At 42.1% G+C, this 16,828-nt stretch overlaps 1 protein-coding gene across 1 annotated transcript in view; it reads right to left on the bottom strand.

The window, feature by feature from the left end:
- Positions 1-203: 203 nt before the first annotated feature.
- Positions 204-16,828, bottom strand: part of LOC146612006 (uncharacterized) — a 30,211-nt gene continuing 13,586 nt past the window's right edge. The window contains exons 52-108 of the mRNA XM_085342467.1: positions 16,623-16,790; positions 16,207-16,406; positions 15,996-16,108; positions 15,737-15,843; positions 15,361-15,528; positions 14,947-15,146; positions 14,736-14,848; positions 14,477-14,583; positions 14,102-14,269; positions 13,686-13,885; positions 13,475-13,587; positions 13,222-13,328; positions 12,937-13,113; positions 12,483-12,691; positions 12,291-12,385; positions 12,158-12,183; positions 11,954-11,975; positions 11,833-11,860; positions 11,640-11,724; positions 11,373-11,519; positions 11,074-11,285; positions 10,883-10,986; positions 10,675-10,793; positions 10,405-10,572; positions 9,989-10,188; positions 9,778-9,890; positions 9,519-9,625; positions 9,143-9,310; positions 8,729-8,928; positions 8,518-8,630; positions 8,259-8,365; positions 7,884-8,051; positions 7,468-7,667; positions 7,257-7,369; positions 7,004-7,110; positions 6,719-6,895; positions 6,265-6,473; positions 6,073-6,167; positions 5,940-5,965; positions 5,730-5,751; positions 5,609-5,636; positions 5,416-5,500; positions 5,149-5,295; positions 4,850-5,061; positions 4,659-4,762; positions 4,451-4,569; positions 4,181-4,348; positions 3,765-3,964; positions 3,554-3,666; positions 3,295-3,401; positions 2,919-3,086; positions 1,631-1,707; positions 1,367-1,529; positions 953-1,152; positions 742-854; positions 489-595; positions 204-380 (exon numbers count right to left, since the gene is read on the bottom strand). Of these exons, the coding sequence (XP_085198593.1) occupies positions 204-380; positions 489-595; positions 742-854; positions 953-1,152; positions 1,367-1,529; positions 1,631-1,707; positions 2,919-3,086; positions 3,295-3,401; positions 3,554-3,666; positions 3,765-3,964; positions 4,181-4,348; positions 4,451-4,569; positions 4,659-4,762; positions 4,850-5,061; positions 5,149-5,295; positions 5,416-5,500; positions 5,609-5,636; positions 5,730-5,751; positions 5,940-5,965; positions 6,073-6,167; positions 6,265-6,473; positions 6,719-6,895; positions 7,004-7,110; positions 7,257-7,369; positions 7,468-7,667; positions 7,884-8,051; positions 8,259-8,365; positions 8,518-8,630; positions 8,729-8,928; positions 9,143-9,310; positions 9,519-9,625; positions 9,778-9,890; positions 9,989-10,188; positions 10,405-10,572; positions 10,675-10,793; positions 10,883-10,986; positions 11,074-11,285; positions 11,373-11,519; positions 11,640-11,724; positions 11,833-11,860; positions 11,954-11,975; positions 12,158-12,183; positions 12,291-12,385; positions 12,483-12,691; positions 12,937-13,113; positions 13,222-13,328; positions 13,475-13,587; positions 13,686-13,885; positions 14,102-14,269; positions 14,477-14,583; positions 14,736-14,848; positions 14,947-15,146; positions 15,361-15,528; positions 15,737-15,843; positions 15,996-16,108; positions 16,207-16,406; positions 16,623-16,790 (7,569 nt within the window). The remainder of the gene's footprint in view (positions 381-488; positions 596-741; positions 855-952; positions 1,153-1,366; positions 1,530-1,630; positions 1,708-2,918; positions 3,087-3,294; positions 3,402-3,553; positions 3,667-3,764; positions 3,965-4,180; positions 4,349-4,450; positions 4,570-4,658; positions 4,763-4,849; positions 5,062-5,148; positions 5,296-5,415; positions 5,501-5,608; positions 5,637-5,729; positions 5,752-5,939; positions 5,966-6,072; positions 6,168-6,264; positions 6,474-6,718; positions 6,896-7,003; positions 7,111-7,256; positions 7,370-7,467; positions 7,668-7,883; positions 8,052-8,258; positions 8,366-8,517; positions 8,631-8,728; positions 8,929-9,142; positions 9,311-9,518; positions 9,626-9,777; positions 9,891-9,988; positions 10,189-10,404; positions 10,573-10,674; positions 10,794-10,882; positions 10,987-11,073; positions 11,286-11,372; positions 11,520-11,639; positions 11,725-11,832; positions 11,861-11,953; positions 11,976-12,157; positions 12,184-12,290; positions 12,386-12,482; positions 12,692-12,936; positions 13,114-13,221; positions 13,329-13,474; positions 13,588-13,685; positions 13,886-14,101; positions 14,270-14,476; positions 14,584-14,735; positions 14,849-14,946; positions 15,147-15,360; positions 15,529-15,736; positions 15,844-15,995; positions 16,109-16,206; positions 16,407-16,622; positions 16,791-16,828) is intronic.

The raw sequence follows: 16,828 nt of genomic DNA, 5'->3' as shown, positions 1-16,828 counted from the left end.
ACAACATCATGATGATTTATGTGAATATAACAGTAAATGCTATTTATTAAACGTTATTGTGTAAGATCGACAGCGCACAGTGTGCTTTGAGGTAGGAGCCAAAAAGGGTGTCGTTTGTGTCTGTGAGCACCCGTGTGTACACCTGTGAGCATGAACGCGCTTGTCCCAGAAAGAGCTGATGAGAGTCCCAGATGAGGGCTCACTCAGCAGCCGCGCTTTGCAAGAGCCTGGAAGAATTGGTTGAGCTTCTCATAATCACAGGTCTCTGTCAAGCTTCTCAACACCTCCTTTACAAAACATGCGTCATTTAAAGCTCCACTTTTTGGATCTAGGATTAGATCAGCCTTCTGCGATGGTGAAAGAACGTCCAAAACTGCCAGCTATGGATACAAAAAAGTAGAATTCATGAAATGCATGTCTTTTGTATGATTTCCAGAATTTTGCTTTGCTATTCTCAAGAAAGACAGGAAGAGTAATATGAAGATTACCGTAGAGATGTTGAAGTCTTTGAGGTCAGAGTATGATGTATATTGGATCAATGGACCCAGATTTGCTTTAACCCATTGGGCATCACTCTCATTTTGTTGCCTGCAAGCTAAGACATGCAGACAAAAGTTAGGATGTGCTCAATTTAGCAAGGTTTGTGACTGGTAGACATGAAAGAATTTAAGTTTTTTGTCTGAGTGCTTTTCTAGACATTTCACACTGGAAAGCACATAACGCACCCTATGTCTGCCCTACCTGGCTCATTGATGGCATTGTCAGCATTTCTTAGGTAGCCCAGCAGACCATGTGTGATCTCTTGCCGTCTGTACAGTGGCATCTCCTGGATAACTAAAGCCAACCCACTCACACTGCAACAGTTGAAAGAAAACATTCTCATGCTGTTCTTTGTCACTATTGTCATTTTCATTTACAACAAAATCTTGATTGCTCCAAGAAAGCTACTCACATGACTTGGTAGTTTGTGCAGCTGATGGTTGTGGTTGTGTTTATCAGCATTTCTGGAGTAAAACTGGCAAGGATAGGAATCAGTTTCACATGGAACCAAAGTTCATAGTCGTTTGTCGTGAAAGTGGAGAAATGTGGACTGATGATGATGAAGGTCGTATTCATGACCCGATCTCTCACAACAGGCTGGAAATGTGGGGTCTGTCATATTAAAGTGGAAAAAGACATAAGCAAATGTGAGATTGCATGTTTGAAGTACACTCATACAACATGGTACAAAGGCTGTAACCATTCGTTTTCTAAGATACAATAGCCAACAATGGATGTAGCGGTTGAGACCAATTTTTTATTCTGTTTATCTCTGGAATCAAATATCCGCATTGTCCTCCTTCACCCTTTTAGGAGGCTAGCCTACCTGTCCATTGGCTGTCAGCTGTGTCAGGAATTCATCCACATTTTTTAGAGCGTTGCCCTGTTCAAGTTGTTCAAACACAAGATCAATAAAATCTGTGTTATTTGAGGCTCCAGAGCTCAGTAGCAGCTGTGCCACCTCAGAGGTCACGGCCGGGTCCGCGACCCTGTCGATCAAAAAATGCAGTATAAGACAATCACCCATTGATTGTCTAGCCTTTTTGACGGGAGTCCGAATCCCCGCGGAAGGCCAACTCCGGGCTAAAACCTAACCACGCGTCCGCGATTAGGGGTCAGTGCCACCTGCTGGACGAACTGCATTCCTAGGAGACCGCGTCTCCAGTCCTAAATAAATTTACTTGTTTTAAAAGCCTCACGGTGAGCTCTCAGCCCCCCCGTTTAATTATCTGAAGCCCAAAACCGCGTTTTTGCTACCCAATTAAAACCAAATGCCCTACACTAGCTGCTGATCTGGCTGGCACCCAGTCAACTTTCCTTCAAACTCTTTAAACCGTATTAAATTAAACACATAACCTCTTAACTCAAAATTCACCCCCAAAATAAACAGCAATGAATTTAGTCAGACTAATATACCCTATTTTAAACCTAATTAGTCAAGATCACTATGGACCAACGCCAGAAGCCTATACTGAGTGAATATTATTTAATTAAATTTAGTTTTAACTTCCAATATAGCGCCTTTGGATAAAAATCAACAGGCGGCACTCACCTTTTTTATGTCGCCTGGCGGCACTCAGATAGGCTGCTGGCCTTCGCCCCTGTTTGTCACCCACACGATAGCTGCAAGCTCCCCTCCTCCCCAACCGGAGTTTCGGCACCAAGTTGTTACGTCTGGTTCAGTTTGGGTAAGAAGGAAAAACAGCCGAGTCCGTGTAGGTGACAAACATAGTGATTTTATTACATACTTCTAAGACAGAAGCATGGGAAGACAAGCGTACAGCCACAGATCTCCAAAGAGTGGACCGTTCCCCATCCTTATATAAACCCATGATGACATCACACAGTTAGACCTTACTGGAAATGATAACAGTCTCCCCATAGTCCAAAGTTCTCCTTATACAAACATCAGATGATACTTTAGAGAAAAACAAGTGTGTGACATGTCATGTTGTGCAGTTCTGTGAGCCTGTGTGTCCAACTAGAGAATGTCCTGACATGACCTCCCTGTGTAAATAAGGGTGAACGTGCGTGTTTACATAACTCTCTATGTGCATGTTCTGATGTAGGCCTGCAAATGAATTAGAACAAGGTCCTGCTGGACCCTCCAGTTATGGACGGTGAATACAATGCTGTGGATACCATTTGAGACTTGATTACAATGATGATAACCTGCATACATTAATCTTTACTCAGATTACCATAGATATAAAACAAAGATTATACTGTCATCAGATTCCACAATGGTAAATGATTAATGATTGATACTTCTAATTATAACTGTGATCATAAGAATACAAAATAAAATATCTCCTGGTCACACTCTGGAATCAAATATCCGCATTGTCCTCCTTCACCCTTTTAGGAGGCTAGCCTACCTGTCCATTGGCTGTCAGCTGTGTCAGGAATTCATCCACATTTTTTAGAGCGTTGCCCTGTTCAAGTTGTTCAAACACAAGATCAATAAAATCTGTGTTATTTGAGGCTCCAGAGCTCAGTAGCAGCTGTGCCACCTCAGAGGGATTGAGCGTCGACAACAATCCAGCCTACAACAGGGAATCAACATAATATCAGACAGCAGTAATGACCAATGCTGTGGGTAAAGGATTACAGTTTGCAACCAAAGAAAGTGTGTTCTATGATTTGCTTGTACTTTTTGATATGGCAAAATAAACTCCTGTGTTTGTCTTCTTAAGTCTACAATTTTGTTTTCCTGCTCTTAAGGGAGGACTAGAAGTGCAATGTAGGGCTTACCGTAGAGATGTTGAAGTCTTTGAGGTCAGAGTACGCTGTATATTGGACGAATGGACCCAGATTTGCTTTAACCCATTGGGCATCACTCTCATTTTGTTGCCTGCAAGCTAAGGCATGCAAACAAAAGTTAGGATGTGCTCAATTTAGGAAGGTTTCTGACTGGTAGACATGAAAGAATTTGTGGGCAAGTTTTTTGTCTGAGTGCTTTTCAAGACATTTCACACTGGAAAGCACATAACGCACCCTATGTCTGCCCTACCTGGCTCATTGATGGCATTTTCAGCATTTCTTAGATAGCCCAGCAGACCATGTGTGATCTCTTGCCGTCTGTACAGTGGCATCTCCTGGATAACTAAAGCCAACCCACTCACACTGCAACAGTTGAAAGAAAACGTTCTCATGCTGTTCTTTGTCACTATTGTCATTTTCATTTGCAACAAAATCTTGATTGCTCCAAGAAAGCTACTCACATGACTTGGTAGTTTGTGCAGCTGATTTTTGTGGTTGTGTTTATCAGCATTTCTGGAGTAAAACTGGCAAGGATAGGAATCAGTTTCACATGGAACCAAAGTTCATAGTCGTTTGTCGTGAAAGTGGAGAAATGTGGACTGATGACGATGAAGGTCGTATTCATGATCCGATCTCTCACAACAGGCTGGAAAATTGGCATCTGTGAAATTGAGGTGGAAAAGAAGCTAAGCAATACAGAGACTGCATGTTGCAAATGTACTCATACAACATGGCACAAAGGCTGCAAGCAATTCTTTTCTATGATAGACTCCTTGAAGACTTGTGTAGCGGTTTAGCAAATGTCTTATTCTGTCTTATCCTGCTGGAATAAAACACCAGGATTGTCCTGCTTCACCCTTTTAGAAGCCTAGCATACCTGTCCATTGGCTGTCAGTTGTGTGAGGAATCCATCCACATTTTTTAGAGCGTTGCCCTCTTGCAGTCGCTCAAACACACGATCAATCAAATCTGTGTTATTGGAGGCTCCCAAACTCAGTACCAGCTGTGCCATCTGAGAAGGACTAAGGACTGACAACAATTCAGCCTACAAAAGAGAACCAGCATAATATAAGACAGCAGTCATGGAAATGTTCTGGGTAAAAGAATTCCGTTTACAGGAAGATGTACATCTGCAGTTGGCACTCACAGTGGACAAATTAGGATTGAAGGCTTGCAAGTCCTGCACAGTTGCAAAATCAGAGAAGTCGCCAAGGTTTGCCTTTAACCACGCTTGGCTCCCCGTGATAGATGAGACACAGCCAGGATCTGCAGAAAAAGCAAGAAAGTTATTGACAGGGTAATATACCACATGATGTCATGGAAAAACCAAAGTGAGCTTGAGTTTCTCCTTTTACCTGTTGAGTCATTTCTTGACAAGAACGGTTTGATGAAGTGAGTGAAGACTGCTTGCTGTGTGTCTCTGTCCATGGATGCCTTTTGGCTTCCAAATGCCTGAATGCTACATTTGAGAGAAAGCTTTCAACATCTAAACTTCTAGTCAACTGCAAGTTTGCAGAATAGAGCAATATGTCTCATATTTACTTACACAGTCTGGTATGTCTGGCAGCTGAAGTTTTTGGAGCTAAGGCAAAATAGGAAGTTGAAAGATGGAACGGCCAGAAACGGACGGATCTTTGTTTTGAACCAGCTGGTAATGAACTCCTCACTCTGTAGTTGTGCCTGGTTGAAGTTGTCAATTCTCACTTCTCCAAGAGCCTCGAGCACATTTGACGAGGTCGGGTAAGTGTTGTTGCTGGCCTTGAATTGGCAGAAAAATAATTGTAGCTGGACCCAAACTTCACGCAGGGAAACGGCAATATTGTGAAAATGTGATTTTGTACTTACCATGTTAGCAAATGTCTCAAGGGCCTGGTCCAGTACAGCAGAGGCTTTTTGGAAGAAAAGCTTCCAGACTTCTACTGGGTATATGTTTTGGCTTTTCAGTGTGCAGTTCAGCAGTGTGACCAAGTTGCTGGATGTGAGATAGGGAGCCTTGAAAAAGAAAATTGACAAAGAATACAGCCATTTTGTCAGAGCTCATGGAGATTTGTCTCAGAACCATAATGGGGCAAAATCCATGTTCTGTTTTTGGAGTTTAAAAAGGAATCTTACAGAGGAACAGGCATGTTCTGTGATGGTGAAATTGCACAGGGCTGCCGAGGAATTGCCAGCTGACAGGATTTGTTCAAGCTTTGAACTGTGGAAAAAACACAATAAATTGGAATCCAATGCCCCCTTATTTGCACTGTGTTAACGAATTTTACCTAGACAGAATCAACATTGAACAAAACGGCATTTCACCCACCCATCAACTCCATCACAAATGAGATTCACTGTGAAAAGAGAATGGTTGTGTGTCAGATAATAGTCCTTCAGAATGCATTTATATCCTTTGAGTTGAAATGTCTACTTTTAGACAGACTTACCATGAACTGGGGTCACCTTGCACTGAAGACAAAGAAAATATGATTGTTAGTATAGTGGAAACATCTTCTTCAAGTGTAAATACCTTGACTTTGTCACAGTTGGCCCAATTAGTGTGCCAAACCTGGATCAACTATTGGATAACCCATGTAAGACACCCCCCCCCAACACACACACACACACACACACACACCCCAAAAAACTAATCTTACCACAAAGGAAGCTGGAACTGAGCAGCCTGTTTGGGAAGAAAAAGAAAGGAAACAAATCAATGGAGTAGTCATTACAGTGCTGGTACTGGGCTTTTGAGAAAAGTTTAGTCAGGAAAGCCTATTTGCCACATACGTGGGAATGTGTCCTGGAGGTACTGCTTGCTTGATCTCACGCCCTGTGAAAGGTCCAGTGGCAATGCTGCCAAACTCTGCGCAAGACCATCGTATCTAAAGGAAGAAAAGAATTCATTGTGACTTGTCAGGAGCCTCAGCTTGGCATTGTGCACACCCAAATGTCTAACTGTGGATATCAGAAATATCTTACATAGCCTGGTAGGATTCACAGGTGATGTTACTGGGGATCACCCGCAAGCTGCTAGGAAGGATGCTCGCCATCACAGGAACCAAATAAACCTGGAACCACTGTTGATAGTCTTCTGGCTGAAAGTCTTTAAGCTGAGGAGCAAGGGCTGTCAAGGTCAGGTTCAAAATGGTGTCTCGCACATCTGGATTTTGGATGAAGGTGACATTTCTCTGAAAAGAGAAGGGGATCATAATAAGGTCAGAGAGGAAGTCCTGAAGTCTTTGTGGAAATGTGGAGGTGAGGGGGAGCTTATCTAAACTAAATCTTTGTACTTCTGTACAGCAGGGATGCCTCAAGGCATGAAGCATATCAGAAATGGATCATTTTGAGTTAAACACTTGAGCAGGCTTATGAAAGAACACTGTTAACATTTGTTGATGTTTGCACTGAGGTAAGGTTACCAAGGAGAATTCACCTGCTTGTTGATGTTTGCAAAAGCCTGGAAGAATTGGTTGAGCTGCTCATAATCACTGGTCTCTGTCAAGCTTGTCAACACCTCCCTTACAACATTTGCATTGTTTAAAGCACCACTGTTTGGATCTAGGATTAGTTCAGCCTTCTGCGATGGTGAAAGAACGTCCAGAACTGTCAGCTATGGATACAAAAAAGTAGAATTCATGAAATGCATGTCTTTTGTATAATTTCCAGAATTTTGCCTTGCTATTCTCAAGAAAGACAGGAAGAGTAATATGAAGATTACCGTAGAGATGTTGAAGTCTTTGAGGTCAGAGTACGCTGAATATTGAATGAATGGACCCAGATTTGCTTTAACCCATTGGGCATCGCTCTCATTTTGTTGCCTGCAAGCTAAGACATGCAGACAAAAGTTAAGATGTGCTCAATTTAGGAAGGTTTCTGACTGGTAGACATGAAAGAATTTAAGTTTTTTGTCTGAGTGCTTTTCTAGACATTTCACACTGGAAAGCACATAACACACCCTATGTCTGCCCTACCTGGCTCATTGATGGCATTGTCAGCATTTCTTAGGTAGCCCAGCAGACCATGTGTGATCTCTTGCCGTCTGTACAGTGGCATCTCCTGGATAACTAAAGCCAACCCACTCACACTGCAACAGTTGAAAGAAAACGTTCTCATGCTGTTCTTTGTCACTATTGTCATTTTCTGTTACAACAAAATCTTGATTGCTCCAAGAAAGCTACTCACATGACTTGGTAGTTCGTGCAGCTGATGGTTGTGGTTGTGTTTATCAGCATTTCTGGAGTAAAACTGGCAAGGATAGGAATCAGTTTCACATGGAACCAAAGTTCATAGTCGTTTGTCGTGAAAGTGGAGAAATGTGGACTGATGATGATGAAGGTCGTATTCATGACCCGATCTCTCACAACAGGCTGGAAATGTGGGGTCTGTCATATTAAAGTGGAAAAAGACATAAGCAAATGTGAGATTGCATGTTGGAAGTACACTCATACAACATGGTACAAAGGCTGTAACCATTTGTTTTCTAAGATACAATAGCCAACAATAGATGTAGCGGTTGAGACCGATGTTTTATTCTGTATTTACTTCTGGAATCAAATATCCGCATTGTCCTCCTTCACCCTTTTAGGAGGCTAGCCTACCTGTCCATTGGCTGTCAGCTGTGTCAGGAATTCATCCACATTTTTTAGAGCATTGCCCTGTTCAAGTTGTTCAAACACAAGATCAATAAAATCTGTGTTATTTGAGGCTCCAGAGCTCAGTAGCAGCTGTGCCACCTCAGAGGGATTGAGCGTCGACAACAATCCAGCCTACAACAAGGAATCAACATAATATCAGACAGCAGTAATGACCAATGCTGTGGGTAAAGGATTACAGTTTGCAACCAAAGAAAGTGTGCTCTATGATTTGCTTGTATTTTTTATATGGCAAAATAAACTCCTGTGTTTGTCTTCTTAAGTCTACAATTTTGTTTTTCTGCTCTTAAGGGAGGACTAGAAGTGCAATGTAGGGCTTACCGTAGAGATGTTGAAGTCTTTGAGGTCAGAGTACGCTGTATATTGGACGAATGGACCCAGCTTTGCTTTAACCCATTGGGCATCGCTCTCATTTTGTTGCCTGCAAGCTAAGGCATGCAAACAAAAGTTAGGATGTGCTCAATTTAGGAAGGTTTCTGACTGGTAGACATGAAAGAATTTGTGGGCAAGTTTTTTGTCTGAGTGCTTTTCAAGACATTTCACACTGGAAAGCACATAACGCACCCTATGTCTGCCCTACCTGGCTCATTGATGGCATTGTCAGCATTTCTTAGGTAGCCCAGCAGACCATGTGTGATCTCTTGCCGTCTGTACAGTGGCATCTCCTGGATAACTAAAGCCAACCCACTCACACTGCAACAGTTGAAAGAAAACATTCTCATGCTGTTCTTTGTCACTATTGTCATTTTCATTTACAACAAAATCTTGATTGCTCCAAGAAAGCTACTCACATGACTTGGTAGTTTGTGCAGCTGATGGTTGTGGTTGTGTTTATCAGCATTTCTGGAGTAAAACTGGCAAGGATAGGAATCAGTTTCACATGGAACCAAAGTTCATAGTCGTTTGTCGTGAAAGTGGAGAAATGTGGACTGATGATGATGAAGGTCGTATTCATGACCCGATCTCTCACAACAGGCTGGAAATGTGGGGTCTGTCATATTAAAGTGGAAAAAGACATAAGCTAATGTGAGATTGCATGTTTGAAGTACACTCATACAACATGGTACAAAGGCTGTAACCATTTGTTTTCTAAGATACAATAGCCAACAATGGATGTAGCGGTTGAGACCGATTTTTTATTCTGTTTATCTCTGGAATCAAATATCCGCATTGTCCTCCTTCACCCTTTTAGGAGGCTAGCCTACCTGTCCATTGGCTGTCAGCTGTGTCAGGAATTCATCCACATTTTTTAGAGCGTTGCCCTGTTCAAGTTGTTCAAACACAAGATCAATAAAATCTGTGTTATTTGAGGCTCCAGAGCTCAGTAGCAGCTGTGCCACCTCAGAGGGATTGAGCGTCGACAACAATCCAGCCTACAACAGGGAATCAACATAATATCAGACAGCAGTAATGACCAATGCTGTGGGTAAAGGATTACAGTTTGCAACCAAAGAAAGTGTGTTCTATGATTTGCTTGTACTTTTTGATATGGCAAAATAAACTCCTGTGTTTGTCTTCTTAAGTCTACAATTTTGTTTTCCTGCTCTTAAGGGAGGACTAGAAGTGCAATGTAGGGCTTACCGTAGAGATGTTGAAGTCTTTGAGGTCAGAGTACGCTGTATATTGGACGAATGGACCCAGATTTGCTTTAACCCATTGGGCATCACTCTCATTTTGTTGCCTGCAAGCTAAGGCATGCAAACAAAAGTTAGGATGTGCTCAATTTAGGAAGGTTTCTGACTGGTAGACATGAAAGAATTTGTGGGCAAGTTTTTTGTCTGAGTGCTTTTCAAGACATTTCACACTGGAAAGCACATAACGCACCCTATGTCTGCCCTACCTGGCTCATTGATGGCATTTTCAGCATTTCTTAGATAGCCCAGCAGACCATGTGTGATCTCTTGCCGTCTGTACAGTGGCATCTCCTGGATAACTAAAGCCAACCCACTCACACTGCAACAGTTGAAAGAAAACGTTCTCATGCTGTTCTTTGTCACTATTGTCATTTTCATTTGCAACAAAATCTTGATTGCTCCAAGAAAGCTACTCACATGACTTGGTAGTTTGTGCAGCTGATTTTTGTGGTTGTGTTTATCAGCATTTCTGGAGTAAAACTGGCAAGGATAGGAATCAGTTTCACATGGAACCAAAGTTCATAGTCGTTTGTCGTGAAAGTGGAGAAATGTGGACTGATGATGATGAAGGTCGTATTCATGACCCGATCTCTCACAACAGGCTGGAAAATTGGCATCTGTGAAATTGAGGTGGAAAAGAAGCTAAGCAATACAGAGACTGCATGTTGCAAATGTACTCATACAACATGGTACAAAGGCTGCAAGCAATTCTTTTCTATGATAGACTCCTTGAAGACTTGTGTAGCGGTTTAGCAAATGTCTTATTCTGTCTTATCCTGCTGGAATAAAACACCAGGATTGTCCTGCTTCACCCTTTTAGAAGCCTAGCATACCTGTCCATTGGCTGTCAGTTGTGTGAGGAATCCATCCACATTTTTTAGAGCGTTGCCCTCTTGCAGTCGCTCAAACACACGATCAATCAAATCTGTGTTATTGGAGGCTCCCAAACTCAGTACCAGCTGTGCCATCTGAGAAGGACTAAAGACTGACAACAATTCAGCCTACAAAAGAGAACCAGCATAATATAAGACAGCAGTCATGGAAATGTTCTGGGTAAAAGAATTCCGTTTACAGGAAGATGTACATCTGCAGTTGGCACTCACAGTGGACAAATTAGGATTGAAGGCTTGCAAGTCCTGCACAGTTGCAAAATCAGAGAAGTCGCCAAGGTTTGCCTTTAGCCACGCTTGGCTCCCCGTGATAGATGAGACACAGCCAGGATCTGCAGAAAAAGCAAGAAAGTTATTGACAGGGTAATATACCACATGTTGTCATGGAAAAACCAAAGTGAGCTTGAGTTTCTCCTTTTACCTGTTGAGTCATTTCTTGACAAGAACGGTTTGATGAAGTGAGTGAAGACTGCTTGCTGTGTGTCTCTGTCCATGGATGCCTTTTGGCTTCCAAATGCCTGAATGCTACATTTGAGAGAAAGCTTTCAACATCTAAACTTCTAGTCAACTGCAAGTTTGCAGAATAGAGCAATATGTCTCATATTTACTTACACAGTCTGGTATGTCTGGCAGCTGAAGTTTTTGGAGCTAAGGCAAAATAGGAAGTTGAAAGATGGAACGGCCAGAAACGGACGGATCTTTGTTTTGAACCAGCTGGTAATGAACTCCTCACTCTGTAGTTGTGCCTGGTTGAAGTTGTCAATTCTCACTTCTCCAAGAGCCTCGAGCACATTTGACGAGGTCGGGTAAGTGTTGTTGCTGGCCTTGAATTGGCAGAAAAATAATTGTAGCTGGACCCAAACTTCACGCAGGGAAACGGCAATATTGTGAAAATGTGATTTTGTACTTACCATGTTAGCAAATGTCTCAAGGGCCTGGTCCAGTACAGCAGAGGCTTTTTGGAAGAAAAGCTTCCAGACTTCTACTGGGTATATGTTTTGGCTTTTCAGTGTGCAGTTCAGCAGTGTGACCAAGTTGCTGGATGTGAGATAGGGAGCCTTGAAAAAGAAAATTGACAAAGAATACAGCCATTTTGTCAGAGCTCATGGAGATTTGTCTCAGAACCATAATGGGGCAAAATCCATGTTCTGTTTTTGGAGTTTAAAAAGGAATCTTACAGAGGAACAGGCATGTTCTGTGATGGTGAAATTGCACAGGGCTGCCGAGGAATTGCCAGCTGACAGGATTTGTTCAAGTTTTGAACTGTGGAAAAAACACAATAAATTGAAATCCAATGCCCCCTTATTTGCACTGTGTTAACGAATTTTACCTAGACAGAATCAACATTGAACAAAACGGCATTTCACCCACCCATCAACTCCATCACAAATGAGATTCACTGTGAAAAGAGAATGGTTGTGTGTCAGATAATAGTCCTTCAGAATGCATTTATATCCTTAGAGTTGAAATGTCTACTTTTAGACAGACTCACCATGAACTGGGGTCACCTTGCACTGAAGACAAAGAAAATATGATTGTTAGTATAGTGGAAACATCTTCTTCAAGTGTAAATACCTTGACTTTGTCACAGTTGGCCCAATTAGTGTGCCAAACCTGGATCAACTATTGGATAACCCATGTAAGACACCCCCCCCCCCCCCCAACACACACACACCCCCCAAAAAACTAATCTTACCACAAAGGAAGCTGGAACTGAGCAGCCTGTTTGGGAAGAAAAAGAAAGGAAACAAATCAATGGAGTAGTCATTACAGTGCTGGTACTGGGCTTTTGAGAAAAGTTTAGTCAGGAAAGCCTATTTGCCACATACGTGGGAATGTGTCCTGGAGGTACTGCTTGCTTGATCTCACGCCCTGTGAAAGGTCCAGTGGCAATGCTGCCAAACTCTGCGCAAGACCATCGTATCTAAAGGAAGAAAAGAATTCATTGTGACTTGTCAGGAGCCTCAGCTTGGCATTGTGCACACCCAAATGTCTAACTGTGGATATCAGAAATATCTTACATAGCCTGGTAGGATTCACAGGTGATGTTACTGGGGATCACCCGCAAGCTGCTAGGAAGGATGCTCGCCATCACAGGAACCAAATAAACCTGGAACCACTGTTGATAGTCTTCTGGCTGAAAGTCTTTAAGCTGAGGAGCAAGGGCTGTCAAGGTCAGGTTCAAAATGGTGTCTCGCACATCTGGATTTTGGATGAAGGTGACATTTCTCTGAAAAGAGAAGGGGATCATAATAAGGTCAGAGAGGAAGTCCTGAAGTCTTTGTGGAAATGTGGAGGTGAGGGGGAGCTTATCTAAACTAAATCTTTGTACTTCTGTACAGCAGGGATGCCTCAAGGCATGAAGCATATCAGAAATGGATCATTTTGAGTTAAACACTTGAGCAGGCTTATGAAAGAACACTGTTAACATTTGTTGATGTTTGCACTGAGGTAAGGTTACCAACGAGAATTCACCTGCTTGTTGATGTTTGCAAAAGCCTGGAAGAATTGGTTGAGCTGCTCATAATCACTGGTCTCTGTCAAGCTTGTCAACACCTCCCTTACAACATTTGCATTGTTTAAAGCACCACTGTTTGGATCTAGGATTAGTTCAGCCTTCTGCGATGGTGAAAGAACATCCAGAACTGTCAGCTATGGATACAAAAAAGTAGAATTCATGAAATGCATGTCTTTTGTATAATTTCCAGAATTTTGCTTTGCTATTCTCAAGAAAGACAGGAAGAGTAATATGAAGATTACCGTAGAGATGTTGAAGTCTTTGAGGTCAGAGTACGCTGAATATTGGATGAATGGACCCAGATTTGCTTTAACCCATTGGGCATCACTCTCATTTTGTTGCCTGCAAGCTAAGACACGCAGACAAAACTTAAGATGTGCTCAATTTAGGAAGGTTTGTGACTGGTAGACATGAAAGAATTTAAGTTTTTTGTCTGAGTGCTTTTCTAGACATTTCACACTGGAAAGCACATAACACACCCTATGTCTGCCCTACCTGGCTCATTGATGGCATTGTCAGCATTTCTTAGGTAGCCCAGCAGACCATGTGTGATCTCTTGCCGTCTGTACAGTGGCATCTCCTGGATAACTAAAGCCAACCCACTCACACTGCAACAGTTGAAAGAAAACGTTCTCATGCTGTTCTTTGTCACTATTGTCATTTTCTGTTACAACAAAATCTTGATTGCTCCAAGAAAGCTACTCACATGACTTGGTAGTTCGTGCAGCTGATTTTTGTGGTTGTGTTTATCAGCATTTCTGGAGTAAAACTGGCAAGGATAGGAATCAGTTTCACATGGAACCAAAGTTCATAGTCGTTTGTCGTGAAAGTGGAGAAATGTGGACTGATGATGATGAAGGTCGTATTCATGACCCGATCTCTCACAACAGGCTGGAAATGTGGGCTCTGTCATGTTAAAGTGGAAAAAGACATAAGCAAATGTGAGATTGCATGTTGGAAGTACACTCATACAACATGGTACAAAGGCTGTAACCATTTGTTTTCTAAGATACAATAGCCAACAATGGATGTAGCGGTTGAGACCGATGTTTTATTCTGTATTTACTTCTGGAATCAAATATCCGCATTGTCCTCCTTCACCCTTTTAGGAGGCTAGCCTACCTGTCCATTGGCTGTCAGCTGTGTCAGGAATTCATCCACATTTTTTAGAGCGTTGCCCTGTTCAAGTTGTTCAAACACAAGATCAATAAAATCTGTGTTATTTGAGGCTCCAGAGCTCAGTAGCAGCTGTGCCACCTCAGAGGGATTGAGCGTTGACAACAATCCAGCCTACAACAGGGAATCAACATAATATCAGACAGCAGTAATGACCAATGCTGTGGGTAAAGGATTACAGTTTGCAACCAAAGAAAGTGTGCTCTATGATTTGCTTGTATTTTTTATATGGCAAAATAAACTCCTGTGTTTGTCTTCTTAAGTCTACAATTTTGTTTTTCTGCTCTTAAGGGAGGACTAGAAGTGCAATGTAGGGCTTACCGTAGAGATGTTGAAGTCTTTGAGGTCAGAGTACGCTGTATATTGGACGAATGGACCCAGATTTGCTTTAACCCATTGGGCATCACTCTCATTTTGTTGCCTGCAAGCTAAGGCATGCAAACAAAAGTTAGGATGTGCTCAATTTAGGAAGGTTTCTGACTGGTAGACATGAAAGAATTTGTGGGCAAGTTTTTTGTCTGAGTGCTTTTCAAGACATTTCACACTGGAAAGCACATAACGCACCCTATGTCTGCCCTACCTGGCTCATTGATGGCATTGTCAGCATTTCTTAGGTAGCCCAGCAGACCATGTGTGATCTCTTGCCGTCTATACAGTGGCATCTCCTGGATAACTAAAGCCAACCCACTCACACTGCAACAGTTGAAAGAAAACGTTCTCATGCTGTTCTTTGTCACTATTGTCATTTTCATTTACAACAAAATCTTGATTGCTCCAAGAAAGCTACTCACATGACTTGGTAGTTTGTGCAGCTGATGGTTGTGGTTGTGTTTATCAGCATTTCTGGAGTAAAACTGGCAAGGATAGGAATCAGTTTCACATGGAACCAAAGTTCATAGTCGTTTGTCGTGAAAGTGGAGAAATGTGGACTGATGATGATGAAGGTCGTATTCATGACCCGATCTCTCACAACAGGCTGGAAATGTGGGGTCTGTCATATTAAAGTGGAAAAAGACATAAGCAAATGTGAGATTGCATGTTTGAAGTACACTCATACAACATGGTACAAAGGCTGTAACCATTTGTTTTCTAAGATACAATAGCCAACAATGGATGTAGCGGTTGAGACCGATTTTTTATTCTGTTTATCTCTGGAATCAAATATCCGCATTGTCCTCCTTCACCCTTTTAGGAGGCTAGCCTACCTGTCCATTGGCTGTCAGCTGTGTCAGGAATTCATCCACATTTTTTAGAGCGTTGCCCTGTTCAAGTTGTTCAAACACAAGATCAATAAAATCTGTGTTATTTGAGGCTCCAGAGCTCAGTAGCAGCTGTGCCACCTCAGAGGGATTGAGCGTCGACAACAATCCAGCCTACAACAGGGAATCAACATAATATCAGACAGCAGTAATGACCAATGCTGTGGGTAAAGGATTACAGTTTGCAACCAAAGAAAGTGTGCTCTATGATTTGCTTGTACTTTTTGATATGGCAAAATAAACTCCTGTGTTTGTCTTCTTAAGTCTACAATTTTGTTTTCCTGCTCTTAAGGGAGGACTAGAAGTGCAATGTAGGGCTTACCGTAGAGATGTTGAAGTCTTTGAGGTCAGAGTACGCTGTATATTGGACGAATGGACCCAGATTTGCTTTAACCCATTGGGCATCACTCTCATTTTGTTGCCTGCAAGCTAAGGCATGCAAACAAAAGTTAGGATGTGCTCAATTTAGGAAGGTTTCTGACTGGTAGACATGAAAGAATTTGTGGGCAAGTTTTTTGTCTGAGTGCTTTTCAAGACATTTCACACTGGAAAGCACATAACGCACCCTATGTCTGCCCTACCTGGCTCATTGATGGCATTTTCAGCATTTCTTAGATAGCCCAGCAGACCATGTGTGATCTCTTGCCGTCTGTACAGTGGCATCTCCTGGATAACTAAAGCCAACCCACTCACACTGCAACAGTTGAAAGAAAACGTTCTCATGCTGTTCTTTGTCACTATTGTCATTTTCATTTGCAACAAAATCTTGATTGCTCCAAGAAAGCTACTCACATGACTTGGTAGTTTGTGCAGCTGATTTTTGTGGTTGTGTTTATCAGCATTTCTGGAGTAAAACTGGCAAGGATAGGAATCAGTTTCACATGGAACCAAAGTTCATAGTCGTTTGTCGTGAAAGTGGAGAAATGTGGACTGATGATGATGAAGGTCGTATTCATGACCCGATCTCTCACAACAGGCTGGAAAATTGGCATCTGTGAAATTGAGGTGGAAAAGAAGCTAAGCAATACAGAGACTGCATGTTGCAAATGTACTCATACAACATGGTACAAAGGCTGCAAGCAATTCTTTTCTATGATAGACTCCTTGAAGACTTGTGTAGCGGTTTAGCAAATGTCTTATTCTGTCTTATCCTGCTGGAATAAAACACCAGGATTGTCCTCCTTCACCCTTTTAGAAGCCTAGCATACCTGTCCATTGGCTGTCAGTTGTGTGAGGAATCCATCCACGTTTTTTAGAGCGTTGCCCTCTTGCAGTCGCTCAAACACACGATCAATCAAATCTGTGTTATTGGAGGCTCCCAAACTCAGTACCAGCTGTGCCATCTGAGAAGGACTAAAGACTGACAACAATTCAGCCTACAAAAGAGAACCAGCATAATATAAGACAGCAGTCA

This window comes from Diplotaxodon limnothrissa, linkage group LG19 (genome assembly GCF_057381915.1).
Source record: "Diplotaxodon limnothrissa isolate DT_005_m linkage group LG19, D_limnothrissa_male_GT1.1, whole genome shotgun sequence".
Lineage (NCBI taxonomy): Eukaryota > Metazoa > Chordata > Actinopteri > Cichliformes > Cichlidae > Diplotaxodon > Diplotaxodon limnothrissa.
The sequence above is the reverse complement of the archived record's forward strand: the minus strand, read 5'-3'. Positions and strand labels throughout refer to the sequence as shown.